The 23,157-nt window shown below is 39.4% G+C and overlaps 1 protein-coding gene across 1 annotated transcript in view; it reads left to right on the top strand.

Annotated features, from left to right (window-relative positions):
- Nucleotides 1-22,754, top strand: part of plcg2 (phospholipase C gamma 2) — a 47,307-nt gene extending 24,553 nt beyond the window's left edge. Inside the window, exons 8-33 of the mRNA XM_015374107.1 lie at nt 56-99; nt 190-262; nt 990-1,091; nt 1,223-1,341; nt 2,553-2,638; nt 2,713-2,830; nt 2,983-3,151; nt 3,237-3,332; nt 3,700-3,786; nt 4,203-4,372; nt 4,481-4,681; nt 5,908-6,030; nt 6,509-6,689; nt 6,787-6,852; nt 6,936-7,045; nt 8,718-8,814; nt 8,906-8,978; nt 11,012-11,184; nt 15,949-16,051; nt 17,529-17,732; nt 19,550-19,689; nt 19,767-19,875; nt 19,968-20,135; nt 21,141-21,229; nt 21,300-21,451; nt 22,046-22,754. Of these exons, the coding sequence (XP_015229593.1) occupies nt 56-99; nt 190-262; nt 990-1,091; nt 1,223-1,341; nt 2,553-2,638; nt 2,713-2,830; nt 2,983-3,151; nt 3,237-3,332; nt 3,700-3,786; nt 4,203-4,372; nt 4,481-4,681; nt 5,908-6,030; nt 6,509-6,689; nt 6,787-6,852; nt 6,936-7,045; nt 8,718-8,814; nt 8,906-8,978; nt 11,012-11,184; nt 15,949-16,051; nt 17,529-17,732; nt 19,550-19,689; nt 19,767-19,875; nt 19,968-20,135; nt 21,141-21,229; nt 21,300-21,451; nt 22,046-22,088 (3,096 nt within the window). The 3' untranslated portion in view covers nt 22,089-22,754. The remainder of the gene's footprint in view (nt 1-55; nt 100-189; nt 263-989; nt 1,092-1,222; nt 1,342-2,552; nt 2,639-2,712; nt 2,831-2,982; nt 3,152-3,236; nt 3,333-3,699; nt 3,787-4,202; nt 4,373-4,480; nt 4,682-5,907; nt 6,031-6,508; nt 6,690-6,786; nt 6,853-6,935; nt 7,046-8,717; nt 8,815-8,905; nt 8,979-11,011; nt 11,185-15,948; nt 16,052-17,528; nt 17,733-19,549; nt 19,690-19,766; nt 19,876-19,967; nt 20,136-21,140; nt 21,230-21,299; nt 21,452-22,045) is intronic.
- Nucleotides 22,755-23,157: the final 403 nt, after the last annotated feature.

The raw sequence follows: 23,157 nt of genomic DNA on the forward strand, positions 1-23,157 counted from the left end.
TTGTGGATTTTACAGTGCAGCATTTTGTTTATTGCTGTAATTATTTTGCATTCAGATCTTGGATGAGTTCAAAAGGGAAGCTTGTTCTTTTATTCTGGGGTGAGGTCATGTTTCTTTGTAGTTTCATGATGTTAATCAAGTATTCTGGACCAATAATTTTCTTGACCATTTGTCTCTTTAACCCATCAGAAATACTGATAAATTGGATGCTTCGGCTGTTCTGCTGCATGATTTCCAACGATTTCTCATTTATGACCAGAAGGTGAGTCACAATTGCTGGTTTAACCTATTACGCATCAACTTTGTTCAACCATAACAAACGTTTAGCAAAAATAAACATGGACTAATTTCTCAATGCATGGAGAACTCATTAAAATTAATAATTTTAAAGTTCTTTATCTAAAATGTCCAGTAATCCAATGACTCAGTAGTTGCGTGGATCAGTTTAAGCATAGAGCTGAAAATGTGTAAAAAGGCCTAAAAGAATGATTTAAAACTGATTTTATTTCATCAAGCTGACAGTAAACTTGATAAAAAATTTACTTATTTTTCAACTTAAATTATTAATTATGCAAAAAATATCCCATAACATGAAATAAAAAAAATAGGTGCATAAGTGTTCAGCATGCTCCCCTCAAGAAGTATAAAAACTAAAAAAAACATTTGGCTGTCAAGTATTAAAGTAATAACCTTCCACCTCCCCAAGATAAAAATGTGAAACGGCAGGACTGGGCATTTTTCAGCCATGCTTTTAAACTGGAAAAAACAGGTTAACATGTGATTTAAAAAGGCAGAAATGCACTGATGTGCATGAAACATAAAATAACTGAGAGAAATCAGCTTCTAGAAGCCGGGAAACAGGACCAGGTTCTGACCCATATAAACATTTCCAGACCTCCTAGGGACCTGCAGCAAACAGTGGAAGCCACTTCTGTTCTGCTGGTCTAAATGGTTCTGTCTCTGTTCTGATTCTCTGTGTTTCTGTTTAGGAACTCTGGGCCAATGATCTAAACCAGGTCAGAGAACTGATGACCATCTTCATTGATGACACCATGAGAAAAACCAATGACCCTGAGTTCACCGTCAGCGAGGTGGTTGATTGTTCAGAGATTTCTACTAACTTACGTCTGGTTTAAGCGCTAGATGAAATAGGCCTCATGAATCTTTGACAAGAGAAATGGTAACTGCATGTTTTAACTCTGGTCTCTGTTTCCCTTTTCAGTTCCTGAGTTTCCTGTTTTCCAAAGAGAATTCAATTTGGGATGAGAAGTATTCTGAGATCAACAACCTGGACATGAACAACCCTTTGTCCCATTACTGGATCAGCTCCTCACATAACACGTAAGTTCATGTGAATGTATGGGAGAAACTAAGTCCTTTTCAGGATGAGGACATGTCTGTCCACAAATTAGATTGACCCCTGGGTCAAGTTCAGCCTATGCCTGAGGTAGATAAGTTCTAGTATCTTGGTTTGATGTTCATGACTGAATGCAGGAGCATAAACACATCTTTTTTAGTAATGAAGGAACTGCTTTTGACGTTTAAATCAAAGCTCTTCCTTCACAAGTCTGTTTATGTTCCAATCCATCTCAGATGTTGTTCTGAGATATGGATCATGACTGACTGAACTAGATCTAAGCTTCCCAGAAGCTAAATGTTCTTCCTGCTTTGTTCAGCCTTGGATGGATGGATGGATGGATGGATGGATGGATGGATGGATGGATGGATGGAAAACAGTTACCATTGTCCTGACTGTTACCTTTGTACAAAGAGATTATCATGACCTTTTATAACCTCCCAGCTAACTTAGCTGTTGCTAAATGATGCTAATATGGATGTGATCTTCAGAGGACTAAAATAAAAGGTGCTTTAACAAAGAATTACTATTATTTATTTTTTATTTTTACAGCACTAGTGGCTTGTTTTATGGACAGCAGGCTGATGTATGAGAGAAGGGGAGAGATATACAGGAAAGGACCACAGGCCAAATTCGAACCCAGGTCGCCCGTGTCGAGGACTAAGGCCTCCATACATGGGTCGTGTGCGCTAACCATTGCACCAACAAATGCCCCTTCAGAAGAATTAAAATCTATAGAAACCCCCCTATGGATACATCATCTTAAAGGATATGTTTGATTTTTAGAGGATATTTGAAGAATAAATATGAAAAAACTACCTCTTATATTTTAAAGATGTGTCACTTTAAAGTGCTTGTGACATCCTTTCCCTTATAAAATCAAATATACAACTACTGCCACAGTAAAAGTGAAGTCCTCAGTTCAACCTGATGTCTACATGAATTGTTTATAATTAAGGTTTGTACAATCAACGATGCTGGAGTTCCTTCTCAGCGTAGCTTCCGATCATCTTTGGACGGTAAAATTCTAACAAAGAAATATGCCAAGTTTCAGTCACAATTGTCTTCTATTACAATGCAATGTTAAATAATACCAAATGTTTCAACATTCATGTGCTTTTCTTATGTTTTTTGAATTTGAAGGAAAGGGTTTTATGATATATCTAATCTACCACTTTGGCTGTGTTTTGAACAGGTACCTGACAGGTGATCAGCTTCGCAGTGAGTCATCCACAGAGGCTTATGTCCGCTGCCTGCGTTTGGGATGTCGCTGTGTTGAATGTAAATATTAGTAAAAAAGCAGTTTTTAATAAGCTTTAGGCTGATAATAAGCAGAGTGTGTCTGATGCTTGCAGTGGATTGTTGGGAGGGTCCCGGAGAGCCCATCATCTACCACGGCTGGACCAGAACCACCAAGATCAAGTTTGAGGATGTGGTCAAAGCCATAAATGAGCACGCTTTTGTCACTTCAGAGTGAGGCTCACTGTAAATTTTTGAGTCTGTATAACAGGGCCTTAAAAAAAGTGCAGCAATTTTAAATAAGGCAGATGAAAATTAAAAGATTTCTCAGAAGTTTCTCTTCATCTGTTCTAAGTGGTTCCTCACATCCACCTTCTCCTTCTTAGCTTCCCAGTCATCCTGTCCATAGAGGAGCATTGCCCCTTAGAGCAGCAGCGTCAGATGGCTCGCATCTTCAAGGAAGTCTTCGGAGACAAACTCCTGATTGAACCTGTGGAGCACATGGCCGAGCAGCTGCCCTCACCTACGCAGCTGAAGGGGAAGATCATACTGAAGGTACCAAGAGCTGGAGCAGACTCAGGGGTTGATGGACGATCTCCACCAGTGAGGAATAACCGGCCCGTATTTTGATCTCTCACAGCACAAGAAGCTCAATGTGGAGGGAGGAGCAACAACCAAAGACTTTAGAAAAGGCCAGAGGCAGGGAGACTTGGAGATCTGGGATCCAGTGGATCAGGTACTGTTAAAGAGAGACCATCATAGTTAAAGAAACGCGCTGGAGATCTATTACGGTAACTTTTGAAGTTCTGCTTCCTGGGGCTTAGTTTTCATTAAGCTTTTATCTTCTTGTTTGATCTTCAGAACACCATTCCTAGGTTCTATACAAAATCTTCTCTAATTTCCGATTTCAGATCTAGAGAAGCTTGGGCTTTCCTCAGCTTTCAGATAGAGGTTAATCCTCAAATCTTTGGCTTCTGTTGCTTTGTGCTTAAAATAGTAAAATTACAAGATCCTCTCTTTGACATTAGCTGATGAAAAAAATTTAAATATCATTTTTTTTTAAATATCATTTTTTAAAAATATAATTTTTTTGTTTTTTTCAGCGCTGGAACCGACACTACTGTGTAATCTCTGATGACAAGCTTTACTACGCAGAGGAGTACGAGGAGGAAGAGGAAGATCCCCGGAAGGTAAACAGCTCATTTTTACAAATGGATTTAAAAACCAGGAATAAACATGGACTGAGAACAAACTTTACAGACAATAAAGTTTAAATTTTCGCTTTCAATCAATGATTAATGTATAAACAAGCTCATTTAAGAGCAGAGTTTTAACTGTTTAGGTTTGAATGGCTGAATGTTTTCAGTGCATCCATTGTGACAGTTCTGTTGACTCAAAATCAGGTCCATATCGTCTGTTTCCATGGAGCCAAGAGGCTTTTAGTTCTCATTTATTACAGTTATTCTGAGGAACAGAAAATAAAAGCATGTCTAAGTTTTCTGCTTGTACGGGTTTATTAGTTTTGTTCTTATCAACTGTGTAAATTAAAGATCATGGAGGAAATGGCTTTTTTCTGACACGAGTATTAAAGCATTGGTTTTCTCAGTACCAGGAATTGCACTGTGCAGAACCATGGTTTCATGGTCGCATGCAGGAGGGTAGGCTGACGGCCGAGAGACTGATCCATGACTACTGCGCTGAAACCGGGGGACAAGATGGCACCTTCTTGGCCCGACAGAGTGACAGATATGTCAACGACTACACCCTCTCCTTCTGGTACAGACTGAACATTATTGGCAGATTTTTTTTCCCCCAATAGTTCCTTTAGATGTACGTATAAACACTAAACTATGCATCCAATCCTGCTGGATGTGTGCCTTGCAGGCGCAGTGGGAGGGTCCAGCACTGCCGAATTCGCTCCACCTCAGAGGGAGGGCACACCTACTTCTTCCTGACCCCTAACCTGCACTTCTCAAGCATCTATGCTCTGATCCAGCACTACAGAGAAAACCCGCTGCGCTGCCAGGACTTTGAGCTGCGACTTACCGAAGCTGTGCCCAAACCTGACCCTCACCTGCAGGAGGGGTTCGTCCAACAGCTCAACAACTTATTAACTTAAATCATTTTATTCCAAACTTTAGCTATGACAGTTGGCATGAGACCTTGCAAGTCCATGAGGAAACAGAAAGCATGTTACACAACACCGATAAAAGCAGGTTATCTCTACATCAAGGTAGAGATACACATGAGTATGATTATATTTCTTAAAGCAGTTGGAACCGTTTTTAGAAATAACATAATTGCAGCTCACTTGTGTTTAAAGCACCTCCGTGCTCCTAATAGCTCTTTTTCCTTTTTTATTTTATAGAATTTCTGTATTTTTGATATAATATAATGACTCAAAGAGTTAACAGTGTGACCCCGGAAACATTCTGACTGATGATTTCTAAGATCTTCAAAAGGCTATTTTTTTTAACTACAATTCAACAGAATTTCACACATAGGATATCTATGTCATGGCTCAGAACAGAGGACCCAGGATTTTAGGCAAACGGACAGGTGTAATTCTCAAAAGCGTTTATTAATAAATGTCAGATCTGTATTTCAGCTGCTAGGGTGTCAAAGGCCGGAATCTCTGCAGAGGGAAAACTCAGGTTAGTGACCAAATAAATCTGATGGAGGAGCGTCTGAGTGACTAACCTGTCCATAGAGTTCAGCCTGGACTATCTGGAAGATGAGGCATCAAAGCCGGTGTAGAAGAGGTTCACAGGAATCCAGACCAGAAGATCAGAGATCCGAAGACATACTAAGAGGCTATCCAAGTCAAAGTCAGGAGGCAGATCCAGGTTCAGACCACAGGCAGAAACAAGCAGAAGTCCAAAGACAGGTTAGGCAAACAGATCCGAAACAGGAACAGGCAGGTTCAAAGGTCAGAAGGCAGAACATGTCAGGATCACACAATCAAAAAACAAACAGGTACACTAGAGAACTCTCATCGCAGGGTTGAATAACCTGGCACTGATGACTGGGAGCAGGCAGATTAAATAGAGACAAGAGCAGGTGACACAGATGAACAGTGATGAGAAACTGGTGAATGGAGTAAACAATTAAGCCAGTCATCAGTGCCAAGATTATGACAATCTAATTTTTACTTTAACCCATTTTTTGCCATTTACATTCCAACATTGACATGTAGCTTCTCTTTCTCTGTGAAAAGTGTTCTTTTGTGCCAAAAAAAAAAAAAAAATTGTCATAAATAGACATTTTAAATAAAAAAGTGATGGTAGCATTCTTGTTTCTGTGCTTCACAGATGGTTTTACAAAAACCTGAGCAGAGGCGAGGCGGAGGATTATCTGCTCAGGATCCCCAGAGATGGAGCTTTCCTGATCCGGCAGAGGGAAGGAGAACAAGACTCTTACGCCATCACATTCAGGTAAAACTGCTCTGCATGTGTCCCTGATTTGAGGTTGGAACTCAGCTGGAGCTCAACCTAAGAAGGATGTGCTCCTCCTGATCAAAAATAAATTGTTGATCAATAGAAGTAGGCCTATATAAGTTTATTTATCAGAGAGCTCTCATTGTCAATTATAGAGATAATGGAGATGGTTTGAGACGCCTTTTTTGGTCTGTTCTTTAAAATTTTAAAATAATGTGGGTTTTGAGGTTAAAGTTAAATCATTGTTTAAGATGCCCCCATTTTTAGTAAAAGGATAAATAGCTGAAGTATCTGTTTGCAATGTTCACACATTACTGTTTGATGGTTAAAAAGGGGAAAGCGAAGAAAGTAAGAAAATTGATTGAAAATGAATAAATAAGCAGGAATGTGATCGAGCTATTCCAACCAGATACCTATTTTTATGAATATAGATTCAAATTCTTCTGCCATTCTCTTGATGTTCTCTCTCCTCCAGAGGTGACGGGAAGGTAAAACATTGTCGGATACAGAAAGAGGGGGGCGTGTATCTACTGGGCACCACTACAGAGTTCGAGAGCCTGGTGGAGCTGGTGAACTACTTCAAGAAGAAGCCGCTGTATCGTAAAATCAAGCTGCGGTACCCGGTCACACCTGAGCTGGTGGAACGCTTCAGCACAGTGAGTTTCTGTGTAAAGGAGAGAGAAAATGTCCATATTCCATCCGGAATTACTAACAGGTTATATTATGATTATAACAAATGATTCTGCCACACAGAACGAGAACTGTTCCACTATATATATGGAAACATATGTCAAACCCAATGAGATTGAGCCTTCACTGGTACGTAAACAGCTTTTATCTCTGATTATTACCTGTGACCTTTTCTAATCCTGCTGTTAATCAAACTATTGTGTCTCTTTAAGCCCCAGAATACAGTCCGAGCTTTATACAGCTACCAAGCCAAGAGATCAGATGAGCTCAGCTTCACTAAAGGGGCTTTAATACACAATGTTTCCAAAGAAATCGATGGATGGTGAGTAACAACACAACTAATACAATGTACAGAATGGCATCTTTTAAAAAACATATGATCAGACGTGATGGAAAATGGTTGAATGATGATCTCTGATGACCTAACTGTTTGCTGCAGTTATAAACTGACCTTGTTAGTTAAGTCTCTAAATAATAAATTTAATCCAGGAATGTTCTGATATGTCCATGTTCTGGCCTGCATAACCACATAGAAGACTGCTGACTGGAAGTTGTCTCAAGGTTTTTCCCTAAAGGAGCTAGTGGTTCCCATAGTGTTCCAGCAATATTAATGGAAAGTGTAGTGGAAGGAAAATGTCTGATAGAAGAAGTAAAATGGATAACTGCAGCCTTGAGAGCATTATAGAGCATTGAAGAATTTAGAGGAGATTCAAAAGGTTTCATGAACTGCTCTCAAGAGGTAGACCAGAGACAGAAGGACCACCAATGCAGACGAGCTCAAGGTTGAGCTCACACTTCACATTCTTCCAACATTTCCGATTATTTAGACCAATTTTCTACAATTTGCTCCTTGTAAAGCAGATTGTAAGATAAAATAACCTGCTAGCAGGAGGTTCGAGCACAGATCACATGATTTGGGGAAGAGGCAAAATTTCCTGATTGACTAACTTTTTGTATTTATTTTACATGTGTTTGTTGTTCTTTTTTTTAATTGCCTTTTGTTCTTATAATTTGTGTTTCCTGCTGGTAAAGGAGATACCAGAAAAATTAACTCCTCCCAGCCAGTGAGTGGCTTACCCACTCTGTTTCCAGTCTTCAGTTGTACTCTTTACAAGGTGTTTGCCAGCTCCACCAATGCTAATGTTAACCCTAACTTACCTATGCAGAAGGAAAGATCTGCCCTCAGTGTGGCTTCTGAGCCATCTTGCTCCCCTTAGTCAGCACCAACAGTGAAACGCTTGAATTATATTCATCCTTAGTTAGTTTCTTTTTGTTTTTTTGTTTTGCTTGAATCTGAGAAATGGCAGCACCCAACAAGACTTGAACCTACTATTCCTATTGGTGCAGAATAATTTTTACCAACATTGACATCCTAACAACAAGTAACTATTTATATATTTTGGACCTCCATCCATCCATCCATCCATCCATCCATCCATCCATCCATCCATTATCTGACACGCTTGTCCCAATTGGGGATGCTGGTGCCTATCTCCAGGTGTCAATGGGCGAGAGGCCGGGTACACCCTGGACAGGTCGCCAGTCCATCACAGGGCAACACAGAGACAAACAGAAAATCTAGAGAAGCCAATTAACCTAACAGTCATGTTTTGGGATTGTGGGAGGAAGCCGGAATACCCAGAAAGAACCCACGCATGCTCAGGGAGAACATGCAAACTCCATGCAGAAAGACCCCGGGCCGGGAATCATACCCAGAACCTTGTTGCTGCAAGGCAGCAGTGCTACCCACTGCGCCGCCCTATATTTTGGGCCTGTCAAAATTTATTAAACAATAATGTATATACCATTATTTTTACAGTTAAATTAATTATTTTATTCTGCACAACTCTAGATATTCCGTGGATGTATAATTTTTTTTCTACATAATTTTTTTTCATTTAATAGTTGTAAATATGACTTTTATATGGTATATATTCTTGGTCAAAGTCACCTTTCTTTGACATTTCTGACTTATCTGCTATTCTATGTTTCAGGTGGAAAGGTGACCACGGAGGACGGATGCAGCTGTTCTTTCCTGCAAATTACGTGGAGGAAATCTCCAACAACACCCAGGCTGACGCTAGAGCTCAGGTGGAGATCAGAGTTCAGGTTGTCACTGGAGCTCAAACCAGTGTTGAAAATAACTGAAAACATTATGTGTGTTTGATATCTGATAACACAGGAAATGGAGGACAACCCTCTGGGTGAACTTTGCAAGGGTATTGTGGACATATCCAGCTACGACATTCAAAGAAGTAAGCGATCATATGCCTTTTTCTTACTTTTTCTTTCCCCTCTTTTCTGCTTTAAAGCAAGGCTGCTGTGTTTAACATAAACTTGTCACTTGATGTAAAAGTACAATATTTAGGTGTTTTTTTATTGAGAGGTAGGATCAGATAATCTCATCCATAGGGTGTTATGGATAGGTGTGTGACGGGGGGGTGGGGTGGGGGGGTGGTTGATGGTCCTTTGCAATTGTAAAATAATAAAACCACTAACAACTTCCATAAATGTTCAAATCTAGAACCTGCAGCAAAACTTTGACTTTATTCTTGTAGCTCTTATCCATACAGGTGCTGATATATACATTCACCCAAGGCTTTACATTAACACCCACCAACCTGACAAATGTGGGTGAATTTCATTTTTGGCGAGTCGCACAGCCACTCCTACTAGCCACTTTAATGGGCTGGATTCTATATACTATTTTCATTTTGGTTTTCTCAAAAGTCATCTGAAATAATGAGAAAATCTAAATGAGTGAGTATGCAGCAATACATCTCCCTGACATAGTGTTGCATACTCACATGCTGGTGAAGCATCTCAGTCTTCAGGTCATAGTCATAGGTTGATTGAAAGGGGTGTAAAAGAAGCCATTTATGTTAATAGAGAAAAACCAACCTAAACAGAGGGGTGGATTAAGGTTTCAACTCTCAAAAACCTACAATGCAACAATAGTTAGCCTGCAATTCTAGTATCAGGTAATGCAGTCTAACAAAAATATCTCAACGATTCCTAAGGGGCAGGCCCGTTCTTCCTGTTCAATTTGCATGTTTTCTAAGCCAAAACAAGGCTTTTTTGGGGGCTATTCTTGGACCTAAACGCTAATTCTGACATATATAGACATATATAGTGACTTAGTTATATTATATTTAGTGACTCTAGTGACTTTTATCTTTTCTCCGAAAATTACTAGCAGCTAGTGACTTTTTTCTGTGTCATTGGAGACTTTGGTGGCAATACATGAAAAACACTGTTTGCTCTGAGTTTGATGGTCTTCTTTTGAGAAGAGTGAGGTAGCGAGCCTTTCCACATGAATTACAGGGAGTCAATTGCAGCTCTGCAGCCAATGGAAAATGGTGGAACCCAGTTTACCATCACCCTAAGAGGACCTTGACCATGAAACTCCAACCCAAGGAAACATAATGAGCAGTTTGCCCACAATGACAACAACATTAATGTAGAAGCTTAGACCATGGGTACCAGCTGTTGAATAGGATGGTGGCAGCAGCCTGCTGCAGGTCTGTGGTACTGCTTCATTGCACAGAGTAGATGTAGTGATGAAGATCCAATATTTTCAAATTCCTCAACTCCTTCTCAGGATAAATAACTGGACCATAAAATCTGGATGTTCCCTTGGGACATTGGTCCCAAACTGGTTTTGCAACGAATAAAGCAGTTTACATGAAGTTTATGGAAATATAAAAATAGTGGACTCCTTTCAAAATCTTTTCACGGGTCAGAAAACCCACCAGTTCAATTAACATTATTATTTCTCTTTAGAGGAGCAGTCAGATATTGCGTCAGAGACTGTTACAAATGTTTAAAGACTCTCTGCTAACCTTATAAGAGACATTTAACTTAGTTAAGTTGTGTAGAAGGGAATAGAATAGAATAGAATAGAATAGAATAGAATAGAATAGCATAGAACAGAACAAAACAGAACCCCGGCCTCCAGAAGTTCTTAGGATTGAAACCCTCCTTAGGGTGTCTCTGCTGAGTTTATTCATTGTGCATGCTTTGCTTATCTCTGGAATAAGCCAAGCATATATCTCCCACACTAGAAATAATTTTCTCCAATTACTGTGTGTGCACATGGTTGTGTGTCGCTGTGTTGTTCTGCAATGGATGTGCTACCTATCCAGTTTATACTTCGCCTTTGGCCCAAAGGCTTCTAGCATCAGCCCACCCGCCATGACCCAGAATGAAAAGCTGTATAGAGGATGGATGGATAAACAGATGTTGCATGCTGTTGTCCTTTTGCTCATCTGTTCTTGTTTGTCTGCAGTGAAGGGCGGTAAATACGGGAAACCACATGTGTTGACCCTGCAGAACAAGGAGCAGGACAATTTGCAGTTCGACCTGGCCACTAGCACCCCAGAGGAGCTGTTCAAGTGGTACCAGGTGGCCTGGGACATCACCACAAGAGAGATGAACAAACAGTACAACAAGGAGCAAGAGGTGAGAATGTGAGGCTGTGATAGTGGGTCATCCATTAATAGCTGTTCACGTCAGAGCATTGAAAGTGATGTATAATATTTTATTATGGATGGCCAGGGAATTAAACAGAGAAAGACTTCCACCTAAGAAGAGAGAAGTGCTTTGCCTTCAAACTGTTAAAACATTTTTAATCAGCAGAGATAACAAAGAATGAAATGACACACAAAGACATAACATAATCAACAGTAAAAACAACAAATATTCTATGTAAAAAGAAGACTTAAAGCAGGATAATAGCAGCATATACTAGTGTGCTTTTCGGTAAAAATAAAGAGGAAGAAAGGAAGGAAGTTATAGTGCAAAAGGCCTCCGTTTGTCCAGCAGTGTCTGAATACCCCGGCAGTGAGGTGTTCATTGAGTTCATCAGACACACCTTGGGGAAAAGATTTCATTTGAATTCAATTCAGGTATCTATACAGCATTAATTCACAACACATAATCTCAAAGTTCTTTACAGAGACGATTCAATTAAATAAGATTGGTTTTAAAGTTTCTGTTAAAGGAAACACAGCTGATCTCATAGATCCACAAATACTTTCCATGCTAGAAAAGGTAATGATACACTAGCTCACAAGTGGTTCTGTCTATGAAAAAACAGATAGGGGTTAAGTTAAGGGGTTAATTTAGAGCTTGAACTCCCAAATAAAGTATCTGTGTCAGTTAATTTATGCCATTAGTGCTCTGTGGCACCACCCCGAAAGCTAGAATCTGAACTTTGACTGACTGGGATGTGTGAGGTCTGCAGAAATGTTTGTATGAGCAGAAATTCCAGGTTGGCGGTATCCTCTGTCGACCTGTTTGCCTGATATGCCTACATCAGGCCCAGCAAGGGACCTGTAATTTCATTCAGAGGCTTCAGCCCTCCACGCTTAATAAGGACACGTCTTTAGTCATTAGGTCATGTGAAGATGTGTTTATAACAGGAGGCGACTGAACACTATTACGTAGATTTGTCGAAGATTGTCAAGACTCATTTTTTGATTAATAAGAAGGAGGAGAGAAAAATACTTTATTTTACTTACAGTAGAAGATGTATTATTCAAATGGTCATATTTCTGACCTCCTCTGCCAGTCGATCATCAAACTACCCCTCTCATAACAGATCACTGTAAATTTTTTGGCCTCTAAATAAAGGCGAGTTTCATACCCAAAAACAAGAGGGGAAAATCATCTCTGCTTTTTTAACAACATACACCCAGATTCTGACAAAGCACCACTGTTCTCACACATGCTGTGAAAAAAAGGTTCTGGCTAGACGTGTTGAGAACATTTCTCACTTCTTGTTGAGTACGCAACAAGCTGCATATGTGAAGATGGGTGTCAATAGGCTCTATGCACAACTCCACCACTTCCTGAACTTCAGGAGGCTCCTTTGTTTCCTGTCTTTCATGATTGGATGCACTGATTAATCTAAGTGTGTATGACCTATGTAACTGGCCAGACACACCTGGATTAATCAGTTCGTCCAGTAATGAAAGACAGGAAACAAAGGAGCTACCTTAAATTCAGGAAGTAGTGGAGCTGTGCATTAAGCCCATTGGTCAACACGGGTCTTCAGGCAGAGAGGACAGACACCACCAGGTGCTTGAGCTGTCTTCCCCTTCATATGCTGAAAGGCCTGATTTTCCTCTCCCTCTATTATCTTATATGAAGACAGAGGCGCAAAGGAGAAGAGTTTCTGGAATGTTTGCAAGTGAGTGGGGCAGGTATACCCTTTTGTGTTAAGAGTGAGGTATCCTCAGCTTGGCATCGGCTAGATGTGGTGTTCTAATCAAAACTTTTAGTTTGTTCCTCATTTGTATTGTGAAAATCCTCCCTTTTAATCAAACACAGCTCCCCAGGTGTGAACAGAACAATAATTTATTGTTGTTGAAAGTGCAAAAAGTTTTGGTCAGTGCCCATGTCTTCAAAGAGGCTGATGGATGATGTCACTATATCTGTTAATTGGTTTAAATCAAATGCTGAAGCTTTAAAATTATTCTAGTTTATTCAGTGACGGTACTTTTAAAGCTTCTCATCTTTCAATATTCCCAATCACTCTTTTAATTTTCTTCCTGTAAAGGCTCCCTCATACTTGCGCATAATAAGGTTCAAGGGTATTCTATTGAACTCAATGCCTTCACGGCCACACTATGTGTCACAATGACAGTTGAGTGGTGGGTGTATTAAAGGGAAACTGTATAGGTGCTACCACTGAGCATTAAAGGCTGGTTTATCAGAACAGAATCAGAAATACTTTAATAATTCCACATATATATATATATATATATATATATATATATATATACTTCTGCATATATATATTATATGCTTATGTATAACTATGAATCCAAGTTAAGTGATACACTTGATGCATCTATCGTCCCACATCGAACGTTGGCATCACTGCGTTTTCAACATTTTATTCTCCTTGTGGCTTTTCAGTGCTGTACCTAATATTCTGGTCAGAGTGTAGGAGGACAGACTAAAAGCTTACAACACCATGTTTAGAAGTGAAAACAATTATTTTTGTTGTTGACATTAAGTTGACAGTGATGATATTCATAGGCCAAATCATACAATATTTATAGATTTTTTTTATATTTGCAAACCTTTTTCTGAAGGAGCTGTTACTTGTTAGCCATTTTATTCTACATGAAACTGTCCTTGTAGTTATACATTTTCTTAGGTGCATGGTGCAACAAAATGGTGGAGGAAAATAAAAAAATGTAATTTGGGGACCCCACAAGCACGTCAAGCATTAACCAACCTTTAGACAGATAAATAATTGATTGTATATGCAGTTTAAATGCAGGCCCAAATGCAAAGAGGAAGAAGATGGTCTTTGGATGTTTAATTTAGTGGGGGAAAAAACCAAACCTATCTACCCAGAGAAGAGACCAAGGAGAGAGAAAATGTCATGATGGGCTTTAAGGATCTGACCCACATGCAGAAACACACTCAGAAGCCAAGGGAAAAATTTAACAGGTTTATTGTGGTTTACAAAAACACAGAATGAGAGATATACAGCTGGGTAACACTGTTGGACCTCAGCGGACTGGTGAACCGGAACCGGAAACACTGAAGGGGAGATCACAATAATCAGTTCAGGGACCATAGGAAAAATGACTGAGGCTTGTAATTTGCAGGAGAGGCTCTCAAGTTTGGGGAACTCTTGGTTAATCTTTCGATCCAGTTTGTGGGGTCTTATCCAGAGATGAAAGAACTCGTTGGAGGGCGGACAGGCAGACTAACGTTGGGTCCAGAGTAGCAATGGATCAGGCTGTCACCGGGTTTTCCTTAAGAGGACTTGAACTGATCATGTGGAGGTTTCCCCTTGCTCAATTGTGACTCAGTTTATCCTTCTAGGGGGTAGAAGGTCCAGGCTTATGCAGTGGATCAGGAAGGCTTTCTGCCAGAGAATAAAGACAAAGCAGGCTTAAACTCAGAAAGACAAGGCTAAAGGTTAGACTCAGCTAATCTCAGTTTGGCTAGATTACCCAATACTGGCAAACACTCTGGCGTCGAGGTAGTGACAGCCCGCTGCTCAAATACTCCTCTGGTGATGACCCAACGAGCCGCAGGTGTGCAAGGAGGCCCAAACGAAGACAGGGCACCAACTAGTGGTGGAAAAAGAAAACACAAAAAAAAACCCACACAAACTGGATTCCTAACAGAAAATGGCAGCAGGGGGCACATTTTTTGGAGGCAAAGCAAACAGAGAAACTGGGAAAATGAATCTACCAAAAAAAACAAAAACAATTACAGATAATAAATAAATAAACTTTGAAAATACTGAACTAACAGAAAGAGAAACTAAGGAATACACAGAGTAACATTAATCAAAACTAAAATCAAACCCCAAACCATGAGTCCTTAGAAACAAATTAAACCTAAGTATGTTTTTTCTTTCCAGTTGGAGACTCTGAACTTAGTCACATAAAGTACTAATAAAACACAAATATTTGATTGTTGAAAAGTAAAAGGATTATTAATACTTTGATAAGGCCTTGTGAACTGTGTTCTTGTGAGGTGATGCTTTGCATAAAATAAGAATGCATGTAAAGTTCAAAGACCTACTTTAAAAGTCTATTAAAGTTATATAATGGAGAGACCAAGAGCTAGAAAACAAGCCCCAGTTTACAGAACCAGGTAAAGACCATTTCTAGAACCAGAACAACAAAAAAAACAAGTTAACCTTGTGCTAAACTTTTCTGGAGGGGCATCATGTGTTTCAAAGATGTCCCCAATCTATTAGAAGAACCGCAAAGCAGTTTGAAAAGTGAAACTGAAAGGCAAGTTTGTTCATACAGCACATTTCAGTGGCTATAAAATTCAAAGAGCTTTATGTGAAATAAAAAGTAAATATAATGATTATAAAAAAAGAATAATTAAACAGTTGACGATCAAATGAAAGAAAGGTGGACTTTAAACTTAACCTGATCATGTTTAGATCAGTGGTTTTCAAAGTTGGACCCGCAGCCCCCCTGGGGGTCACCTTTACAGTTTCTCAGTTTGTTCCAGATTCGAGAAACATAAGAACTAAAAGCTGCTTCTGGGTATGCAGAGTAGACTTTATCTGAAAGCCTGACAGGTCTGAGCTTTCGATACGCAAACAACATGTATTTTGATACTAAGCCCCTGTGTTTAAGTCTAAATCCTTGCTCTTTGATGATAAAAAACACCTGTGATCTCACTTGTTGACTCTTCAAACAGGAAGTGGTTTTTCTTTCTGTCCAAACTCAGATGCGACAACAGGAGGAAGTGGAAAAGAAGGCAGAGGTTGCCATGGAGATGTCTGACCTGGTGGTCTACTGTCAGCCGCGCAGCAAGGAGAAGGACCGCTTCGGTAAACTCACACTGAAGCATAAACTGCACACACAGTTAAACGCAAACAGCATTTCCTCCACCGATTATTTTACATCACCTAAAAATGTAGTCCGGCTAAAAAAGTTCTGATAGATCAAGCAAACAAAGAATGCTTACTCTTAACCTTAAACCCTTAACATTCAAGCTAGTACTGTATAAGAGTGATAACATCTGAATTCATTCATATAACCACATAACTTGAAACCACGTGAGCTGTTAAGCAGCTCGTCTCTCTGCTGTTTAGTCTGTTAGAAGCTGCAATACCTGAATTCATGAATTAAATTTTCCAAGATATTTTTTTGTATTTTGGTTTGTACAAAAGAATAGAATTTGTCATCTTGACTTTCCTGCTGTTTTAGTGCAGCACGGAGCTCGTCTTGCCCCAAGCTGTCCAGAGACAGCTACCACTGCCTGCATTTCTGTCTGGACAAGAACCCACAGCTGGTAATTGGATCTCTGAATGAGAACCAAACTGGAAAAAAATCTTTTGGGGCAGTTTTTCTTTTCAGGGTGAAGATGACGAAAGGAGTAGCAGATGCAGACACGGAGCGTCAATAGCCCAAACTAATATGGAACGGTCTTTTATTGAAGCTTAGTCCAAAGGACAGACGTTCTGGTGGGTCCATAGAGGGGCTGTGTTTCAAGCTGTATGGGTTTTGCTCAGTGACGTAACAGAAAAACTCCAACCTCCTGAAATCTTTCAGCCTGTTTACCTTTCATAAAACGACGAAATGTTAAGCAAACAGGATGTGACCAAAGGAAACAGTCTGAAGACCAAACAACTTCCTGTGCTGCTGACTTCAAACCACATCTGTCTCGATGTTCCAGTGGAACAAATGTAAACAGCTGCTGAAACTAGATGGTTCAACGTTTTCTTATGATCTGCTCAGACAGGAAGGAAGGACTTATTGAATGTTGATGGAAGCTGAATCTGGTGATCAATAAATCTTAGTCAATCCAAAGAACAAAATGAAAAGCCCAGAAGTCTTCTAACTGCAAGGCCTTTCTATAACCCGTCCATCATTTCATAAACTTGGTTATTATTATCATTAAAATGACTTTAGTTCCTTATGTTTAAAACATTTCTCAGATGCTTCTATTATTTACCTTCAAGAACCATTGTGGATAGTATTTTTGAATTGAATTCCCATCTAAATGAACTAGAAACATTCTTCTTATTATTTAGATCTTTTCCAGCATGAAAACTGGTCCAAAACAATCTGTAATGAAAAAAAGATGTTCCATAAAGAAACACATTCAGAAAATAAACAAGGGAGTTTCCCCACATGAAACAAAAAAAATTTTGTTTTTTTTTCCATTTTAAAATTTTCGCGAAGCTCTACTGATTTTTCCCCTCATATTGTTTCACCCTTGCGTTTATCACCTAGAGAGTTTGTTGCTCAGATGATATCAACTGATCAGGTTCTTCTGAACGTCCTTCTCCTTTCTCTGTATAGACAGCTACAACTACAAAGAGATCCGCTCCTTCGTGGAGAACAAAATTCCAGCAAAGCACCGTACAAAGGAATTCCTGAAGTACAACCGCAAAGCTCTGACCCGCGTCTACCCAAAAGGCCAGCGAGTGGAGTCCTCCAACTACGACCCCTACCCTCTGTGGGCGGTGGGCTGCCACATGGTAGCTTTGAACTACCAGACTGCAGGTATGAAGCTTGGTGTTTTGGTCCGTTCAGCTCCTCTCCATGCTGTCTATTTGTTATCTCGGATCAAAATGTAGTTTCTCAAAATCAGGTCAGTGATACAAAGAAAACATGTCAATGAGGAGCTCAATCAGGACGGACAGCTCCACCCCACAGTGTGAGATAGAGCAGGAGGACCCTAAGAATGAGTCAAGAGTTAAAAGAACTGATTTGGACATTTTTGGAGCGTTTTGAATTGTAAGCAGGAGCCGGATTGTTTTCTTGGGATTTCCCTTTTTTCACCATCCTTTTCTATGGCGCCGATAAGTAGAAACTTATTTGTTCTGCAAGTCTTAAGTTATTGCAGACCTGTTTCCTGTTTCCATCTGATGAAAGTTTGATCGTACTGAGGAAGATCCCCAGATTTCCGCTTAAAGGGGATCTGGGGCCTTGTATACAAAGCCTGCATATGCACAAAAACACACGCTTAACAAGTTTGACTAATTCATCAGGTGGAGACAATTACGCATGTCAATTAATATGTATGTAACTGCAAAAGAATGGCATCCTTTGCAGTGGTACAGGAAATCACCACTAATCTATCACCACTGCTAGACAGGATGCAATGGACCCATCCTTCAAATCGGGCAAAAAGAAGGATGTATTTGTACACCGCATAACGAGGAGTCTTGGAATCTGACCAAACCTGGGCGCAACGCTATGACATAATCGGCCTTGGAATCTGGCCTTCGGAGGAAGCATCCCATAAATTGGAACGCAGCCATGGTGTCAGGGTTGGTGGATGTTGTTGTGGACTCAAATGCAGAGTAGAATAGGCAGATACAGTATATGTTTTCCAGTTTCAATGGTGAAATCGATGGTTAAAAAAACAACATAAATCCAGAAATAACAGGCTGGGAACTCAGGAACCAAAAACTAGAGAAGCTCGGGAAAAATGTACAAGAAGAAATTAAGAGAATCCAGCACTGAGGTACTGCAGTGGAATATGTACGGGACACAGGGCAAGGAGGGGAGTAATCAGTTAAGTGGGAGCAGGTGTTTGACTGAAGCAGCTAGAAAGGAGCTAAGCGGAAAGGAAAGGGGCACTAGTGGGCAACAAAGAGTAACCATGGAAACCAGGATTTAACTATAGCTAGAAAATAATTTCAATAAGTCTAAAGGGGAATAAAACTAATGACTCCAACATAAGGAATGACCAAGGGGAAAACTAGAGGATAAGAGAAGGGACTGGAGATTATTGGATCCATGGAAAACATAACTAAAGGTAAGAGAAAGAATGACTACCTAAAACTAGACCAAGAAATAAATAACAGTAAAAAGGCTAAAAAGAAAACAAGGAAGAGAAAAACTAAGAATTCAAATATGATATACATCTATATAGAATAACATAAATTAAAGCATAACTGAGAACCCAAAATGAAAACGTACACAGAACCAAAAAGTCCAGAATGGCAGATCATGATATATATAAGGTTAAATCACAAAAACAGTGAAAATATTATTAGGCTAACAAAAAGCTTAAGCAAAGAAATATATTATACCCTAAAAGCATTTTTTTTTTAAATAGATCCCAGAGCAGCTCTAGAATCTGATCCTTTTTTTATGTGTGGGAGGTTGGGGGGTGAGGGGATTCTGTTCATTAGAGAGAAATAAAGTGTTGCAAACATTCCATCTTTTGACTTTCACCTGTACCCTCCAAGCAAGGTTTTGTGCACAATATTTTCAGAATTTTCTCCCCACCGCAGACTTTCAGAATGAAAGTTGTGCGCTCCTTTGAACATGAAGCCTCTGAAGCTGTGTTTGTGCTCATTTGCACCCAGATAGATACACCCAGCTGAACAGCGCCCTCTTCAGCCTGAACGGACACACGGGGTATGTGCTGCAGCCTGAGATGATGCGTGCTGACAGCTACGATCCTCATCAGGAGAAGAAGAAAGTCAAGTACAACATTAAACTCAAGGTAAGAGCCGCAGACTGGAATTTTCCCAAGGCTGCCTGCATTGAACAAAAGCTTCAAAAATGTTTATCTGAGTGCAGGTGATCGCTGCTAGACACCTGCCTAAACCGGGCCGCAGCATCGCCAGCCCGTTTGTGGAGGTCGAACTGTGTGGACACTCAGAGGAGAAGTTCAAGACCATCGTTTACCGTAAGACAAAGCTGTTGTGGGATGTCTGAGTGTGAGATCTGAACCTTTAAGAGCTGTTTGACAGTTTTGTCTCACACCTTTAACGGCTGCAGGTGATAACGGGCTGAATCCAGTGTGGAAAGCCCCAGCAGAACCTGTGGAGTTTACAGTCTACGAGCCTGAGCTCACCTTCCTCCGCTTTGTGGTCAATGAGGAGGACATGTTCTCAGACCCAAACTTCCTGGCTCAGGCCACATTTCCTGTCAAAGGCATCCGCTCAGGTTAGGAGGGGACACGTGACAGCATGCAGAGTCACTTTACAGAAAACATTTAGGACATTTCATTCAGTGGTTGCTCTTTATTTTTTTTTTTTTGCAACCTCAGGGAACTGGTTGAAAACTAGATCAGCTGATTGTGACAAAAAACAGAAAAAAAAAAGGAATAGCAAACTGAATAAGCATCAAATCCAAAATTAGAGGATACAAAACTAAAAGGGATTTGGTTTCAGCTCTACTATCAGATCACATAGATCCATCTTAAGACATGAAGGCTAGAAGTGTGGCACCAGGAGTCTTCAGCCCTGGTGCTCAGGAAGAATTGTCCCGCATATTTTAAATGTCTCCACCCTCCATACATCTGTCCTAAATAAACAGGGGTCCTTGTTTGCTGCTGAGAAGGTAACTGAAGCTGACACATCTAAAACATGCAGGACAAAGGTCTCACGATTGAAGACTCCTGTGTTCATTACATTTTATGTTTACCGCTTGTCTTTGTGCAAAAAAAGACATGCTTTAAATAGAACAGAAAGAATTCCAATAAATACTGAAGGCTCTGTAGTTAGGGTTGCCATAGTGACAGACCTAAGTAAAAAGGTGAGAAAATCCTAAAGTAAGACTGAAGTAATGGACTTATTCCCCTTCATGATGAAGGGGAACTAAGATCAACTGAGAAGATAAAACATTATAATTAAACTAAATCAGAAAAACGCATTCAGAAAAATAAGCAAAACCTGCAGAAATAGGTTAACAGAAATCTCTGCATTCTCTTTATCTCTTTTAAATCTTTTTTATTGTATTTAAAATATTTTTATACTTTTGGTTGTTATACACTTAACATCATTTATTCCTTGAAGGACATTATATTTTTTTAAAATGAAAATATCAACAAAAGTGAAACTTTAAAGATAAAATCTTGACATTTTTCTTGACCAGATGATTATTATTGGTCCATTTAATGTGAAGAGGTTCAGAGCATCACCTTATTGGGGCTTTTTTCATTTATCTAAGGTTACCGCTCCGTACCTCTGAAGAACGGCTACAGTGAAAACATGGAGCTGGCCTCTCTGCTCGTCCACATCAATGTGCAGCAGGCTGGGGTGAGTGAACGCGCTCAGTGGGAGCTTTTCTTGTGCTACTTTGGCCTCATGACCCTCTGATCCCGTTTAGAGAGCCGAGGAGGAGCTGTACTCGTCCTCCAACCAGCTGAGGAAGAAGCAAGCCGAGCACAGCGAGCCCTTCCTGTACGACACACACAGCAGCCTTCAGCGCGCCTCGCTTCCTCAGAACCAGCTCGTCCGGGAGTCCAGCGAGAGGCACAGGTATGGCTGCAATAAGTCTAATAAAAATCAAATATGACATAAAACTTTTTATTTATTTATAGATCATACATTTTTTTTTTTTAGCTTTAACGTTTAACGGTGTGGCTTAGATTAAACATCTACTGTTTTATTTAAAGACTAAATATCTGCTTTCTAATGTATTTCCTAAACTTAAAAATACATTTTTCTTTCAAATTTTGTTAATGTTGTTTGACCAGATGTTGCCACTAGAGGGCATGTAATAGGATAGATTATAGATAAATATTAAAAGATAAAATTTCATCCTAAAAAATTATTTTCTTTGTTTAAAACCTTATCTTAATTCTTATTCTTAATTCCTACCCTCTCTGAGAAGCTAAATTAGAAAGAATATCAGATAAATTCTATTAAAATTCAAAAATACTTTGATGATCCCTTAGGAAAATAAAATAAAATACAAATATTATATATATCTTATATAGATAGATATAAATATATGTTGAGTAACTGCATAAGGATTACTGTTGCATATGAAATAGAAGTGATTTTTAGTACATGTAACATGAAACTCTGAGATGTCAGCTGATGTCAAACTAATGCATGATTCTTCTTCAGGCCAAAGGAGAAGAAGATAAACAACAGCAAGTTTTACTCCTGAGGACACGTCTGTCCAGTTGTCCCAGCTGTGGACTGGAAACTTGACGCTATTAATTGCTTCCATACAGATCAGGATTGAAACGGTTTGAACTTCTCCTGCCAGAACTGAGTGATTATAACAAGCAAATGGCAACGATATGATGTTACCTATGAAATACTATTTATTCAAAATGAAACCACTTCGAGGATGTAAAATCTTTAAAGGTTCGGGGAATGTTACTGGTGTGGCGTGCAGAGTTTGGAATCAAACTGCTTCATATTATTCAGATGGTATTTATTTTAATGACAGATTCACTGATGGCCGCTCATTCTGATGCTTTTTCTGCCTTAATATCTGAATTAAGATGAATTGAAATTGAGTCCGACGCAAAAAAGATTGTTTTCAATGTTAAAATGTTTTTAGATTGTGTTTCTAAAGCCTTATAATTTACATCTTCGGGTTAATAAAGTTTGCTTATTTCAACTTTTGCCATTACCCCTGTTTTTATTTTATTCTTTCTAAGCTCCACTGTGTTAAAAATGTTGCTACCTTTTATAGCTGAATAAATTATTAAAATTTGATCTGCAAATGGTATTTTGTTGGTATAGATGCACTATGTTTGAACCTGGGTCATTATGTTTTAATGGGAGCCGATGACAGTTATATAACCTATGCTAGCCTTATTGAGCCTCTTTGCACACCCATTTCTTTGTAGTAGTTTGGAGGGTGATGGATGAACCCACTCGACTGAATACTGAAGGATGAATAAAGATGACCAGCAGCTATTATCAAATGTTCCTCCTTGTTAGTTTTCTCTGGAAGAATATTCTTTGTTGGACCGCATCAAGTCCACAGAAGTGATCCATAGAAGTAGAAAGGGGTCACATACCTTATACATAAAATGTATTAATATATTTTGTTATTTTAATGTAAAAAAATATTAGCCCAGCTTTATTTATGCAGTACTTGAAAAGGACCTGTTAAGCAGCTGAACCTCCAGGACTAATGCTGTTAACACCGTAAATCCTCAAAGCTGTGTGCTCGGTCCTCTGCCGTTTTCCACTTCCAGTTGAACCGTAGTGAATAATGC

The sequence above is a fragment of the Cyprinodon variegatus genome, unplaced genomic scaffold (genome assembly GCF_000732505.1).
Source record: "Cyprinodon variegatus isolate N-32 unplaced genomic scaffold, C_variegatus-1.0 Scaffold97, whole genome shotgun sequence".
Taxonomy (NCBI): domain Eukaryota; kingdom Metazoa; phylum Chordata; class Actinopteri; order Cyprinodontiformes; family Cyprinodontidae; genus Cyprinodon; species Cyprinodon variegatus.